General features: G+C 40.0%; 1 protein-coding gene across 1 annotated transcript; it reads left to right on the forward strand.

The window, feature by feature from the left end:
- Positions 1-4079: 4079 nt before the first annotated feature.
- Positions 4080-15392, forward strand: htr1fa (5-hydroxytryptamine (serotonin) receptor 1Fa). Its single transcript, XM_061287886.1, has 3 exons — positions 4080-4245; positions 12834-12959; positions 13222-15392. The coding sequence occupies exon 3, from the start codon at positions 13223-13225 to the stop codon at positions 14405-14407; it is 1185 nt and encodes a 394-aa protein (XP_061143870.1). The 5' UTR covers positions 4080-4245; positions 12834-12959; position 13222; the 3' UTR covers positions 14408-15392.
- The last annotated feature ends 360 nt before the right edge of the window (positions 15393-15752 follow it).

Consider the following 15752-nt stretch of genomic DNA (forward strand, 5'->3'; position numbering starts at 1 on the left):
TTCTCTACTCCCGAGATTCACTCCTTCAATGTCGCGCAAGGCATCATTTGATCGCAAGCACACGAGCGGGCGACGTCATCGCCATCACTGCAGCTTTGTTGTGACATTTGAGAGGCTGGCATCTCTGCAGGGGTGTCATAACAACTTTTTTTAGTGACAAGATTTTTTTTTTTTGGATTCTCCATGCACTCAGACTTTGCCACTTTGAGTACAAAGCTTGGTTATTAAAAGCGATTTGAATAACATTACGTAGAGCCACTCTCTTATGCAGATGTGACTTGGTGATGTCGACATACCAAATGAAAATACAGTAGTGCCGATTCATCTTCACCAACATGGAAAACAAAACTTCCCCTCCTGGAGAGAGAAAACAATGTATTTTTCAAAGTCTCCTTTACAATTCTAACCTAGAGACAAGTTTGCCCTATTTTCAAGTCCTCAATATCTTTACAGTATTTATGCCTAAGTCAACTGGAAGTGACTCACTCCCCAAAATGCGGTTTCACATGAAGAGCTTGAGCTGTTACCCCCCCATTGATGTGAGGAACATCAATTCATTCCCCCATCTGGCTCCCCACTAATTTATTCAGACCTTTTGTTTGTTAAGTCAGTTGAATTACAAACAGCAAGATAAATTCATAGTACCGTATTTTCTGCACTATAAGTCGCACCGGATTATAAGGCGCACCTTCAATGAATGGCCCATTTTAAAACTTTGTCCATATATAAAGCGCACCGGATTGATTATAAGGCGCATAGAATAAATAACTCAACATTGCTCAAACGTTAATGCAATCACAATATATTGACACTCAAAATAGTGTCGGTGCGCCTTATAGTGCAGACAATACGGTAAACATAGCAACCTGCTAGAATAAGATAGGCTAAGCTAGGTTGTCATGCTCAGAGACAGGCAGCCTGGCAAAAAACAACAAGATGGGAATTTGTTGTCAAGCAGCCCTGATCAGTCAAAATTCCAATGGACACATTCGTGAATATACAAAGCGTTAATTGAATCCCAATTCCCGCGGCTGATCTGAAAGGTGTCCTTTTTAATGAGCTAAACCACAAAGGAGCACAAAATAGTTGAAAGGATATTTAAATTTACTGGCTGGTTGTCATACACTTCTGTCTCCATGGAGCCACACACACACATACACACACACACACACACACACATATAGCAGTAGGACTGACAGCATGGCTTAAATAATTTGAGTTTGGACAATTGTTGAGAGAGCCTGCTGTCAAAGACATTTCATTTAAAGAGCTTACTTTTTTTTTGGGGGGGGGGGGGGGGGGGGGGACGGTACATAATTCACAGGTTTATCTTGTGATAATAACTGACCGAATGAACATCAATCCGTGAGGATTAGACCAACAAATCCCCTCTGAGTATTTACTGGATGTTATTGATTTCTGTATAGATGATGTCTTTAGCAAGATTTTGGGCATTAGGGAGAAAATAATGTTGGTTTATGTTCAACCTGACATGTTTGTTCCTTAATTCGATGAAGGTAAATTAAGAAAAGGGCAGGCGATTTAGAGGAAAAAGTTGAAGTGATCGAAAGAACACGGACATGGAAGTTTTCCCCGAGAACATAAAACAGCTGCTCCCCGCCTCAGATTTATGTTGTCGCTGTTAGCGCCGCTACAGTCATTGACTTAATTAACATTAAATACAAACATAAAATGGCTTCACTAATCACACTTTGGTACCAATTTAAAAAGTCACTGCAATCAAAGAATGTTTATGTCACAGCGGGCTCAGACATTTTTAATCACCTTGCTATTTTTTCTATGTTTAGATCAGTGTTGTATGGAAATAAAGAAAATATTTGGATTGTATTGAGTCGGAAAAGACGTCCATAGAGCTGTTGAAAATGAGCCTTGGGGAAAAAGAAGCCGATGAAGCGAACAGGAGCTGAGCAGGCCAGCTCAGTGGCCTAGTGGTAGAGTGTCCCCCGTGAGACTGGAAGGTTGTGGGTTCAAACCCCGGCCGGGTCATACCAAAGACTATATAAATGGGACCCATTGCCTCCCTGCTTGGCACTCAGCATTAAGGGTTGAAATTGGCGGTTAGATCACCAAATGATTCCCGAGCGCGGCGCCGCTGCTGCTCACTGCTCCCCTCTCCCCCACGGGATGGATCAAAATCACACGGGGATGGCTTAAATGCAGAGGACAACACCCAGATGTGTGTGTGACGATCATTGGGACTTTAACTTTAACTTTAGGATGTTTTGAATCATTTTGGTTGCTTTTTTGAGGGAACTTTTGCTTGGCCTCAGAGAAGGAATTAATATTGGAAACTTTAATCCAACTGGAGGTAATGCGGCAGGTTTAAAAAAAAAAAACATCTTGAAAAGTACTTTTCTGTACTTGAAGTCCTCTGTGAGTGCCCCCTTTTGAAAACTGCTCAGCTGTGAAGTTTTTTTTTTTTTTTTTCATGTGTCAAGTTAACAGAGCAGAAGAGAGGAAATAATTGACGAGATTCATTTTTATTTTTCATTTGTAAAGAGGGTTGAGCAATAATTTTACTTTTAATTTTTTTTTTCCAGTACTTGATTTCTTGTACTTTTTGCCTCTTCTATTGGAGGGCAGTGAAAGAATATAATATATTTTCAAACTGTCAGGAAAAAAATGGCAAAATATTTGCATTGTCACCCAAAGTAAACAGAAAGCAAGCAAACAAGCATCTACTTATTATCATAAATTATTATTCCCCTTTTAGCACACTCAGCCTATGTTCTTCCTTTGCTTGTTATTTATAGATCTGGTTTCTATATTTATCACACAGCAGGGCTTGACACAAACTGCCCTGTTTAGTTTCACTTCAATGAGTTCTGTATTTGTATACGCACTACTGGGAATTGCACAAGAAACACGCTGCCAATAACGATGACCTGTTGAATATACTGCGGCTATAAAAATATCAACTATTTTCTGTAGTTGGAAAGAAAAAATAAAAGCGCAAACCCACAGGGAATATTTCTGTGTATCCAGATGGTCGTTCTTTGCCTCCCTCACAGTGAGCTGAGCTTTAAAGATTGATGGGAAATGTATCACACTTCCGACTTAAGATATTGAGCCAGCTTGTTTTTTTTTTTAATCACCGTGTCCCACGTCCTAATTAAGATGCATTCAATATAATAATATAATAGCTATTATGTAACCTGGCTCAGACTTTCTTAGCATGTTTCATAAACAGCATTTTGTCAACGGAGATTTTATATTCTCTCTGTATGAAAGTGTGAATGTGGCCACTTTGAAAAGTGCATTAGTCAAGTGCAATGTCTTTTATATTTGTCTTACGTAAGCCATGCGAAAGACTAACTCTCCTTCACAGATCACCAAGTTTGTTTTAAAAGTAGAAAAAAAAAAAGAGAGAAGAAATGCTTTCATTTGTTTGCAGTTTTGAAAAGAAAGAATTACAAAACCAGCTCAGCACAACTCAAGGCCAAACAATAATGACAGTGTGGTTTTGTCTTCTTCTCAGTCTGGTAGCGGTTTTTGGCACAGGCGACAAAGGTGGGATTTTTTTATGTCGCATCAATCTGGGAGAATAAATACCACCCTCCCATTTTAAAACGGTGTACCCTAGACATTATCTGACTTTTCCTGTCTTCCTCTGGGTGTTTTTAAAAAGCTTGCCATCAGAGAAAATCATTAATGAGCCACTCCAGTCCTGTAGGTGGCGGTAATGGACGTTGTTTGTTTCAATGAAAGGTGCAATTGCCAACTTGCCAGGTAGTCGGAGTCGGAGTCATTTGCGTCAAGTTTGCATGCTGCCTCTTGCTAATTAACTTCTAACTAATGATTTGCACAACCTATCTGACATGATGACACATTAATTCCAGCCTTTTTTTTTTTTTTATCAAAGAGGTCATACAAATCCACACGTACGCAACGGCACAACTTTTTTTTAATCATTACTAAAGAGTCACTTATTCAATTGAACATTTTATCCCACAGAAACGCTTATCTTTTTAATATCGCGGCCAACTCGAGAGCTGATAGGCACCCAATCTTCGTCTTCACACCTCCTCCTCCTCCTCCTCTCCTCCTCCGCGCACGGCCACGCGTCTTAGCTCGGCCAGGACGCGCGCGCTCACGTGGGCGCGTCTGCCAGCCCCCCGATCGCCACAGTGGATGGGTGTCGGCGTGGAAGATACTGTGAGCTGAATGGACGCACTTACATTCAAGGAATGTAATCATCTTCTCTTTATGCCCGCTAGAAGCCGGGTAAGTTTTTCTTTTTTTGTTTGCTCCCCCCCCCCCCCCCCCCTCCCAAATCCCTTAACTCACTCAAGTGTTTCAAGGCACACTTGCCATTTAGCAGTCTGCAAAATTTGAAGTACTGTTATTAGTCATATTTGATGTGGTTCAAACGTGATGTCGTGTTTTTCCCTAATTGACTGAGCAGTTATTGTATCAGACAATGTCATTTGCATGGTGATTAATAAGATATGGGTATTTTCATGGATGCAATCTATCCCTGCAAGGCACGTGACTGTGTAAAATTATTTATTTCGTCTGTGCGTTTTTTTTTTCTTCCCTCCCAATTCCTTACAACGTGTGCCATTGCCGCCTGAAGGCGATTTGGATTACATAAAGAAAAGTAATTTTCTTGCAGATGATGAAGCACGGTTGTCACTTTCAGCCCACATGTTTTCCAAAGCTCTCCACCCATAAGAGCACAAAAGAAAGAAGAACATAATTTCATATTGCTGGTGATGATACAAGCGATTCCATGCTTGCCTGGGATGTCCATCAATGAAATAGCTCTGATGTCCAAGTTAGAGAGCTCCAGTTGACAATGTGATGACTGACTGCAGATTGGTGAGTGGGCTATTATGAGAAGAAGAGGTGTGTAGGGGGGTGTTAACGTAAGGGGAGAGTGGGTGTTGCAGTTAACACAGGATTCCACCTCTGGATAATGTGATGATGGCACTCAAATCAAAGTGATTTAGAGGGACAGCCATGGTCTCACAGTTCTGAGATTCAAAGTTCTCCTCTGGTAAAAAAAAAATAAAAATACAAATAACCAAGAGGAAACCTTCTCAGATTAGCATACCTTGGAGATTCTTAATGGATCTATTCAGTAAGCACAACACCTGGAACCTTGTCTCCTACTTGTTCTGTTACTTTCTCTGCTAAGCGCCAAAAGGCCCGCTTCATTTTTTATTCATATTTTTGTTCCTTGTTTTCTGGCAAGCAGCTTATTTCCCTTCGGGGTTCATTGGAGTCCACTATTTGAAAGACGACTGTTAATGCCAACATGAAAACACGACATTAGTGTCTATTTTGAGGCGTTTACAAGCTTATATCCCAAATGTCAACTCCCCAAATGGATCTGAACTCAATAACAGTCTTTATCTACCAGCACAACCACAGCATGGATCTTAAAAAATTCTTTGAATGTGAAATCATAAACAAAGCAATATTAGGTGCGCCGCAGTGTAAATAAAGGCTTGCACTCAAAAGCTTTCAACAAAATATTACAAATGGCGCACAGATGAGTTTGCCTGGCCAGAGACTAACATTGTAATCTTAATGGGTAACAACAAAATGCTGTGTATAAAATCTTAATTGATTGTGATGAAGACAGACTGTCATGTGATGCCACTTTGTTGTGAGGAGCCAGGGGAGCAAGTATCGCTAGTTTGATTTAATTTCGTTTAAGACTGTCGGCGGTAATAGATTCAATGTGTTCAAATTGCAGTTTAACGATAAACAGTTAAACGTACGAAAATGCCTCGCAGCTCAATGAGTGCAGATTAAATGGCATCTTGACATGAAATGTCTCCACTTCATTCTGTCAACGCATTGAAGTATTCTGACAATCAGGCCAAACCTGAGCATTTTTCTTCCTTTGCGATCAAAGTTCGGGAAAGTCTCGTATCCCTCACAAACATTGTCATCAGGAAATATTTGAATTATGGAAATTATTGAGTTATTTGCATTATGTCGTAAGCTGATTTGAATTTTCTTGTTTGGATTTCCTCTGGCTCCATACTGCTTCCTACTGGTCACACTTGGAATTACACCAACTATCTGCAATGGCAGCTGATGTCTCATCATGTATGTTGTGTGCTGTGTTGTTCCCCCAAATTCATGCTGAGCTCAGATATTTTTTTCCTCCTTTTTTCTTATTTCAAAGGCGATTGTTGACTTCCCGTTCAGTAGCCCCCTGTTGGTCATTGTTCTTCTATAGCTCTTGAATGGGTTGTGTCTGTTCCATTTTGTTGTACTCTATGGAACAAAAAAATCATCACGCTATTCTTCTTCTTCATATTGATTCCAGAACACACCAGAAGATTTTTACTCCATTTTTTTTTTAATAGAAGGAAATTCTCAGGAACTCACCAGCTTTGAATATGCTGCTATCAGCCAAGACTGGGAGCTCCTGACACATCAGTCACTCAGTCATTTGTTCCTATTAGAGTTGCCATGAATTCTACCAAACGACGCGACGATTCTCGGCGTTGCACATCACAGCTAACAAGTGTAACTGTAAAGTGCTCACTCGCATAAGCGACTGGACTGGTTCTAATTAGTAACCAGTTCTTGTACCCAACCTTTGCAGCCAAGCAAGCGTTCTAACTCCTAGAAAAACGTGTACAACATTTCCGAGTGTTTCTGTGACCCTTCTTCCACGCGGCATCGTAGCCGGTCAACCGCAGTCAAGCAAAAACTTCTCTTGAATATATTTTCCGTGTATCAGAGGGCTCCGGAGGATACTCCAAATAGACTAAAAATTTTAACGCTGAATACCAAACAGTCCTTTTACTTTTCACACGTAAGGGTATGTCTAGTTTTAGCACCTGAGCTTTGACTCGAGCGTTGATGAGTGTTTGAAAAATGCATTTCAGTGTACACCACTTGTGCATTACTCATCGCAGGAGGATTTTCAGTGACCTTAACGCATTGCTGCAGCTACTTTAAAAGCTGTTAACTTTGTGTAGGAGGCTTTGGAGAAACAGGCTAAAATTTACAGGGTATTTTTGTGTTTTTTTTTTAAACGCGCGGTGACTTCATTACTTGCAGCGTCACGCATCATCTCATCCTTTATACCTCTAATTGATAGACTGTTGACTTATTAAACAAAATCACAGTGGGCTGCTTTCATTACCGTATTTTCTGCACTATAAGGCGCACCGGATTTTAAGGCGCACCTTCAATGAATGGCCCATTTTGAAACTTTGTCCGGATTATAAAGCGGATCGAATAAATGACTCAACGTTGCGCAAACGTTAATGCAATCACAATATATTGACACTCGAAACAGTGAAAACAATAACCATATATCAATAACTCAACGTTGCTCAAACGTTAATATCACACAACACACAAAATAAACACATAAATCTTACTTTAATAAGTTAGTCCTCATCCACGAATCCATATTAGTCCATATATAAGGCGCACCGGATTATAAGGCGCACTGTCGGCTTTTGAAAAAAATTGGAGGTTTTTAGGTGCGCCTTATAGTGCGGAAAATACGGTAATAGTCAACCTCCTGTTGGCGCATCCAAGAATGCCGATGGGCTTCGTCCATGATGTCTGGGTATCTATTTGGAAGGGCCGTGTTGTGGATTAAAACCTGCGACGCAGCAGGAGGTAGCCAAATAGAACTAATCAGTTTGTTCCGAGGTGCGCTATGCTAACAGGGTGCTAGCTTTGCCTACACAAGACACAGCGGGTGGTCGGCTTTAATTTAAGGCTAGAAGAGTTTTGTGATCTACCACAATGAAAACACGTTAGAAAAGAAAATTGCTGGGTTTCAACACAAAGCATAGTAAAAAGAAATTACTGTTAATCTCGTCGCTTTGTGTTTGAAGACAATATCAAATCTGGAGGCCACCTGCTTGTCACGTATGAACGTAAAATATAATCGAATGCTGACTGGACACAGTACGTCTGCATTTTGCCACAAATGGATAAGCATTTGAAATGGATGGAAAGCTTTGTCTGAAACTAAGAAAAGTTCTGAGACAAGCTCTTCACTACATTTAGTGACCTTCAACCAGTTTCAATGCAAATGGATTGAGAAACATTAAAAGAATCAGTTGTTTGAAAAAGCTTTCAGCTTTGTAGGACCTACATGAAGTCATTAAAAGAATTTGGTGCATTCAAGTTGTGTCGTTCCCATGATGAATCAAGTTAATGTGACAAAATGATGTACTTGTTAAAGACCTTTACTCGCAGTGATGGGGAACCCAAGTGTGATGAACTAAAGGTTGCACAAAGCTGTTAGAAATAAAAAAAATACAACATCTGCAAAATAACCTCATTTTGCATTTAGGCAAAAGAACCAGAAAAGCAGTTTTTTTTCCCCTTCATGCAACCCTGCATAAATCAGCGAGATATTTCTCGGAGATGAAGTCAGGGTGTCCTTGAGCAAGATGCAGAATCCGTAGCAATTACGGTTGGCACCTTAAATGATAGCCTCAGCCAACTATTTAGCACCACTAGACGTGTGTGTGTGTGTGCGTGCGTGCATGCGTGAAAATGATTGACTGGAATATTGAATATAAAACTACCACATTCTCATAAAAATAACATTTCATTTAAATTTCAAATATAAAGTGGATTAGACCGCACCTTTTTGCATCAAAGTTAAAAGTGTCCTATGAGTAGTACAGTCCATTGCCTTTGTTTTATAATTGCAGGGCAATTATTAATGTTCAAAATATAAACAAAAACAACTTGATTCTAAAAACATAAAGTAGTGTGATCAAACAAATAGTTAGTCCTGTATGAAATAATCCCCCAACCTACTGCTTGACTTTCATGTGTTTGGATTGTTTTCAGTGCATTGCATTATCTGCAATGAGCAGGCTTTGGTTAGGCAAAGCTGTTCATGAGCTAAACAAAGGCGAACGAACGAAAGGGGAGATGTCATTGGCGTGCCTTCTACCCACTGGAAACATGTGATAACACCTAGCATGTTGTTTAGCACATGAAAGTTATGCTATGATGATGGGTTTTTTTTTTTATGCCAGACTGCACAACTATTTTCTATTTACCATCAATATTCTTTTTTTAGCTTGTGACCACGAGCGTAGTCATTACCCGGAAGCCACAAAGCAATCTCTTGCTTCAGATCACAACAAGTTAGAGGTCATAAATGTTGTCAAACAAAACCACAAATGTACCATTATAGCTATTTGGAACTCAGCACCATCCTCCTCCTCCTCAGTACTAAGTCAGACATGCTGTTTCTTTTTCTTCACATTTAAAAAGCTCGTGACAAAAAAAAAAGTGCTCAGTGGAGCATTACTTAAAGAGTCGTGAGTGAATTTAAACAGTTTGGTAAAATGACATCTTTGCACATGGGTAATTTGAATTAATCCACGTTTTCAATTTTGACACATTGTCAAGTGTTTTGGGTGCTTTGAACACAACCTATTATCTTGAAGGCTTTCCACGTCTGAGCTTGTCAGCAAAGTCACCTTGCCAATTTTTAATAAGCTGTTTAACTGTGATGTTTTTTTGTGTAGAAAGACACATGAGTGCCCTATGAAGTTTTCTTTTTTTTTTTTTAATCCGGTCGGTCAATTTAGAACAATCTCATCTGTAGTTTCATTATCATTATTTAGCAAGTCTCTGAAACTTGATTAAAATTGTGTCTCTAGAAAGGGTAAAATCTCCATTTTGTGAGCACTTGTAATTTGCTTAAATGTTTCCTCGACCTTGCGAGTTGATTGTGTTGTGCCGCTAAATCTCGCTTCATCATTTGCAGCATCACTATATCCTGATTGTTTCTAGGGCTTTCGACATTACACTTCCTGTTGATGTGCTCTTTTCAGTCGTTGTTGAAAATTGGACGGAATACACGCCCCTTCTTAAATACTCCCATTGTGAAGCTTTCAATAAGTTTCTAAAGATGCTTTTCAAAGACAAAATTCATTGTTATTACAATCACCTAGGCAGTGTTAAGCAGGAAATCTTTTGTTTCCCGGTTAATGGAAAACGCGTGTTAAAAAACACAAGTGCTGCATTTGCATTCTTATTGGAGAGCAAAAAATAGAATTGCTTGACCGGGGGGCTTTTTTTTTTTCAAATCGTCATAAAGACATAGATTGTATTATTTCCATGTTTATTGTTTTATTACCTATTATTTCCATTATCATGCGCTTCCTCAATTGAAAAGGATTTGTGCTGTTTTTTGTTTTTTTTAAACATTTTTTTTAGACTGGCATTATGTCATAATTCATAAATCTAGTTTACAATGGAAAATCACCCTCAACGTACACGCAAAATTAAATAAAAATACTAAACTCAAAGAACGGAACCTTCTAATGTGTTTTTTGTTCAGTAGCCTGGAGATGTGAAGATATAAACTTCCATTAGACGGGCTGGCAGGTCAATAACTGTAATCTGTCAGTGCAGCTCGAGTCAGGTCTTGAAATTACAAGACTTAATTAATTATTACCGAGATCGTGATTAAGCGGAAAACCTCGATTGGCCGAGCACATCAATCACATGGCAACTATTTTGGCTGAACAGGCGTGTAGAAGAGATTTGTTCTTCCTTCTATTTACACCACAGCACTTAAAATCATTTGCCTCATTTGCCTTGATGTAGTTTATGTACACTCCCTACCTCATTAGGTAACCCGAGTGGATATCCGTCAAATGAGGCGAGACAGGAGCGAGAAGCATGAGCCACACTTGAGTTTTATAGGACTAATAATTGTAAGTGTATTGGGCTAATGTCCTTTGTTTTGTTTTTCAATGTCGTGTTGATGTGGACAATTTTTCCAAATGTATATTTTTTACAATCATTACAGCTAATTCAAATTTGCCATCCCATAAGAAAATGAGTTTTGACGGATTCACCGGTCTACATTAAACACGAAGCTGTTTATTACTCACTGAGTATAAAAACTACGAAAGAATGTTTGCTGATGATAAACAAATCTCATAGCTCTCAAATTAAAAATATATATAATTTTCATGTTGCATAATCATGGAAACTTATGAATTATTAATAACCAGTAGATTCCAAAAGTCTCCCACTGTCAAAGAATGTGCATGGGAGAATTCGGTCTACCATATGGCCACGGTTGATTTGCATACAAGTATTACTCATTTTATTCAAATATTCATTCCAGAAAGTCACAATGATTAGATAATAGAGATTATCATAGATGCACCGTACAAATGAGCCAATTCTGATACCCATGATAAAGAATCAACCTGGAATGGTTTTCCAACTTGATGCATCTTTCACGACAAATAACACAATTATGATGATTAGCTCGCTAGAAAAGTGACTTTGAATTTGTACGCGGTCACCGTTGGTGCTTTTCACAAATGCTGTGTGTGCATTTATTCAATTACATGAATTTCTAATGTGAAAGTGTCTTTTGCATCCACGTGATACATTTTCATCACTTTACAAGGTGCCTTTTGCCATGTAGCCTCACTTCAATACTAAATAGAAAAAAGCAGACGAAGAAGCCAAAGGCGTGTTTCTGTGTCCTTTTATCGTCCGGGCATTATTTATTTGCTGCTGTCTGGAGATGCAAATGAATGTCAGTCACGGCACAGTTCTCTTTCTTCCCAAACAGACGCTCGTAATTGTGCTAGTGCCCATTTCGCTGCAGTTTCGCACTTGCTCTTGAGAGGACAGTAAGAATGAGATTACTAAATGTCAAGCTGTTGACCCTCTTTGACTCTTGCGCAACTTTTTGACATTTTTGTGTTTGGATCTAACCTGACTACAATTCTCTCAACACTGCAGTCAGAACTTGTTTTGCCCATTCTGTGAATTTTTGCACAAGGCTTTTTTTTTTCTTCATAAAAAAGAAATTACATCTACTCTGGTCCAATGCATCTTATCTTCAGATGTCCTCGAGCGAAATACCTGCAGCTTAGAACATTTGATGACAAAAGCAGATAAATTGCTTAGCAACATGCTGACACCGTACGTGCATTCTGTCAACGCACTGTAAAATAATCCGTATGATTATTTATGTATTCAAGAATGAGTATCTCCAACTGCACCTTATGTCACGGTGTGCAAAACAATAATCTACATTAATACATATGGCGAGCTCTAATAACCTCATCCAGAGGGTGGAAAACGAAATATATCTTCTAAAGACCACAAAATAGGTATTTTTGTCAAATCAAAGGAGAGCATTTCATTCCGGGGAAACCATTTAGTTAAAAAAAAATATGATTCCACAGTCAATGAAGCATAATCAACCGCAGTTGAGTCTTCTAAAAAAAAGATTATTTTTTGTTAAAACATCACCAAGGTGACGGTGCAGTCAAATATGAATGACAGAAAATGTAATAACATTTTATTCAGTCTATTTAAAAACAAATATTTGGATTTAGACATTTTGACTTTATTCAAATGTATTTATTCATTTAGATATTTTTTTTTTTAATCAAGATTCATTATTAGAGGTTGACTCGTACAGCCAAAAATAATCTACCCCATCTACCAGCAACCAAATGGTCTAGGCGAAGAGTTCGGCTGCTTCTGCTTTTATCACATTAAAAGTACGGTAGGTCTACTTCTGGTGTTTCTATAGCAACAATTCCCACTCAAGTCTTCAGGACGAGTTATGCCCAACGTGAGGGAGTGCAGCCATGACAGTCATACCTGAGGATTTGGATTCAAACTCAAAATAATAGAGAATTATGAATCAAAGGAAAGCTCCCAAACTGCCGGTCTAGTTTGAACCTCCCAGAATATATCAAATTTTAATCATATGAGGCAATTTGGCTAACAATTTTCTTTTTGTAGGTACAGGAACATTGTATTTTTTTTATCTCATTCACTTTCTTCTCTCTCTGTTTTGCTATCAGTCTATTCCAGGTACCGATGAGCAAGCGAGAGGTGATGTAATGGCAGAGCTCACGTGGAGGACGGATAATCGCAGGACCTCCACTGCTGTCTAAAAAATCACTGCAGACCCCGTTGACATTTACCAGGTGTGAATTGGAATAAAACATCTCCAACCACACATTTTTTCAAATCTCGACCTTGAATGTTAAAAAACACTTTAGTTGAAAAGATGTTTTGTTAGCATAAAAGCACATCTTTTGTCAAATGTTATGAAGTTTTAAAACATGTTTGGAATGCTGAAATCAGATGACTTCAGCTCACCTGCAATGCTAAAGCATTAGCATTATATGTGCTTATTTTCATATTGTTGTGAATGGACATGAGAATCTTTTTTTAAATTCTGCTCAGAATGGATTTTCCCAACTGCACTGAAGGGATGTTTGCGACCAGCAGCGGTGATTATGATGCCCTGGAGCCCGCCAAACCGCCCCCCAAGAAGATCGTCCTTTCGGTGACCCTCTCCGTGCTGGCCATCGTCACTACCTTCCTCAACTGCTTGGTGATCACCGCCATCGCCGTCACCCGCAAATTGCATCACCCCGCCAACTACCTCATCTGCTCCCTGGCGGTGACCGACCTGCTGGTGGCCGTTCTGGTCATGCCCTTTAGCATCATCTACATTCAGAAAGAAACCTGGGTCATGGGTAAGGTGGTGTGCACCATCTGGCTGAGCGTGGACATCACATGCTGCACGTGCTCCATCCTCCACTTGGCCGCCATCGCCGTCGACCGCTACAGGGCCATCACAGACGCCGTGGAGTACTCGCGAAAACGTACGGGTGCCCGAGCAGGAGCCATGGTGGCCGTCGTGTGGCTCTTGTCCATCCTCATCTCGCTTCCTCCTCTGTTGTGGAGGTACTACACGGGGGATGCGGATCAGGAAGACCAGTGCATCATCCTGCACCACCACATCGCTTTTACTCTGTACTCCACCCTCGGGGCGTTTTACATCCCCCTTTTGCTCATCCTCATCCTCTACTTTAAAATCTACCGGGCCGCTCAGACCCTTTACATGCGTCGGGAGGCCAGCAGGGCGAGCCGTCACTCGTGCATGACCAACGGGAGCTCCATCCCTTCCACCTACCCCGCCGGAGACGGCGGGCCTCGGAGTCCGGACCCCGTCAGCCCGCAAGATAAATCTTTCTCCGATCCCTCGACGGAGGAGGCGCCACGCGAACGCATGCGTAATGCGGTGAAAAAGTTCCACTGCAAGAGCCGTCGGCATGACTCGCGCAGTGAGTCACGGAGGAGCCAGCTCTCGCAAGGACCACGCATCTCGGGCGCGAGGGAACGCAAGGCTGCATCCACGCTGGGTTTGATCATCGGAGCGTTTGTCATTTGCTGGTTGCCCTTTTTTGTCAAGGAGGTGATCGTCAACACGTGCGGCTCTTGCGGCACGTCGATGGAGATGGCTGACTTTCTGACGTGGCTGGGTTACATCAACTCACTCATCAACCCCCTCATTTATACCATCTTTAATGAGGACTTCAAAAAGGCTTTCCAGAGACTGGTTAGGTGTAGTAGTTATCTCTGATTGGTAATGCACTGTAACTTGTAATCAGATTTGGCTCGCACTCGAGGCGGATGAAGTGGAAGCCAACGCTCCACTTGGCACTTCAGCAGCCTCAAAGAATCAGAGAAAAGATTTGGATCAAAGAAATTCCCTGTTATAAATAGACTAGCGTCTCATTGGTGTTGATTGGAGTGCGTGGTGGGATGCTGACAAGCGTTTTTTATTTTATTTTTTTAAGAATGTCATAGCTGACCTTTTCCACACCAACTATTTGAGCACTGCCAAACCATCTGAAAGGTCTTGAAATAGCTGACTCTTCCATCTAATGGCTTCCCGTCATTCTTGCCCAAATTGGTGACAACACGGAATGTGTAAAAAAAAAAAAAAAAAAAAAAAAAATGCAATGATCATAGGAACAAATATGTCATTGACAGAAAAAGATGTAAAGTATAATTTATAATGAATTGGAAAAGCTGATTGTATTGTATAAAGATGAACTGAGAGTTTAAAATTATTATTGCCTACACAGAAAATATACTGCACGCGGAGGCCCCCAAAAACTTGTGCTTGCATCAATTTAAAATGTTTTTGATTATTTTTGTACAACCTACACTGTATGTTTTCCTCATGTAGTCCTTTATTTATTTATTTTAATTTATTTGTTTGTTTGTTTTATTTATTTTTACCTTTGAATGGTTCAGCACTTTGACTATTTATGTCCCAGCTCACGCCCACCACTCGTCCAGCTTTAACTTAATTAATGATGGTGAAAATCACTGGTGGAGAAATCCTCATTATGCCCACTCAAGTACTTGGAATAAAACTACTGTTTCTTTACAGCCTCCAGGAGGGCAGATGGAAATTTTGAAGATGCGTCAAGTGTGCGGGTGTATACAAAAGAGACGAGGTGTCTCGTAAAACTGTCTTGCTGAGTCGTTGTAGAAAGTTTATTTGTTGTGTGTTACCTTCTCATCAATCACCAATAAACATTCCTCACGTGAATGATTTTTTCCGACTATTATTAAGTGAACCCAACATTTTGAGCACAAATTGAGAGTCTTCAATGAATTTAATTTGCAGGTTTTGGGAATATGGGAGGAAGATGGAGTACCCAGAAAAATCCCACAGAAGCACGGGGGTGAAGAATATGCAAACTTCAAACCCAGATTGGACCCTCTAAGAATATGTTTATAATTGAGGTTTGCATCTACAATTTAAGTGAAATGACCAATTCATAATCTGATTTTATATGAATTTATAATAATTTAATTCAGAGTCGTGCTGTCACTGTAAAGAACAACAAAATGAGGGCAATATGTTTGTAAAAATTTGATCCAGATCGCATACTGGCTCTTAGCGATTGTAG

This window comes from Syngnathus typhle, linkage group LG9 (assembly GCF_033458585.1).
Source record: "Syngnathus typhle isolate RoL2023-S1 ecotype Sweden linkage group LG9, RoL_Styp_1.0, whole genome shotgun sequence".
Lineage (NCBI taxonomy): Eukaryota > Metazoa > Chordata > Actinopteri > Syngnathiformes > Syngnathidae > Syngnathus > Syngnathus typhle.

What these genes read in the sequence shown, in the direction of transcription:
- htr1fa (XM_061287886.1), top strand. Translation starts at nt 13,223, where the DNA reads ATGGATTTTCCCAACTGCACTGAAGGGATGTTTGCGACCAGCAGCGGT.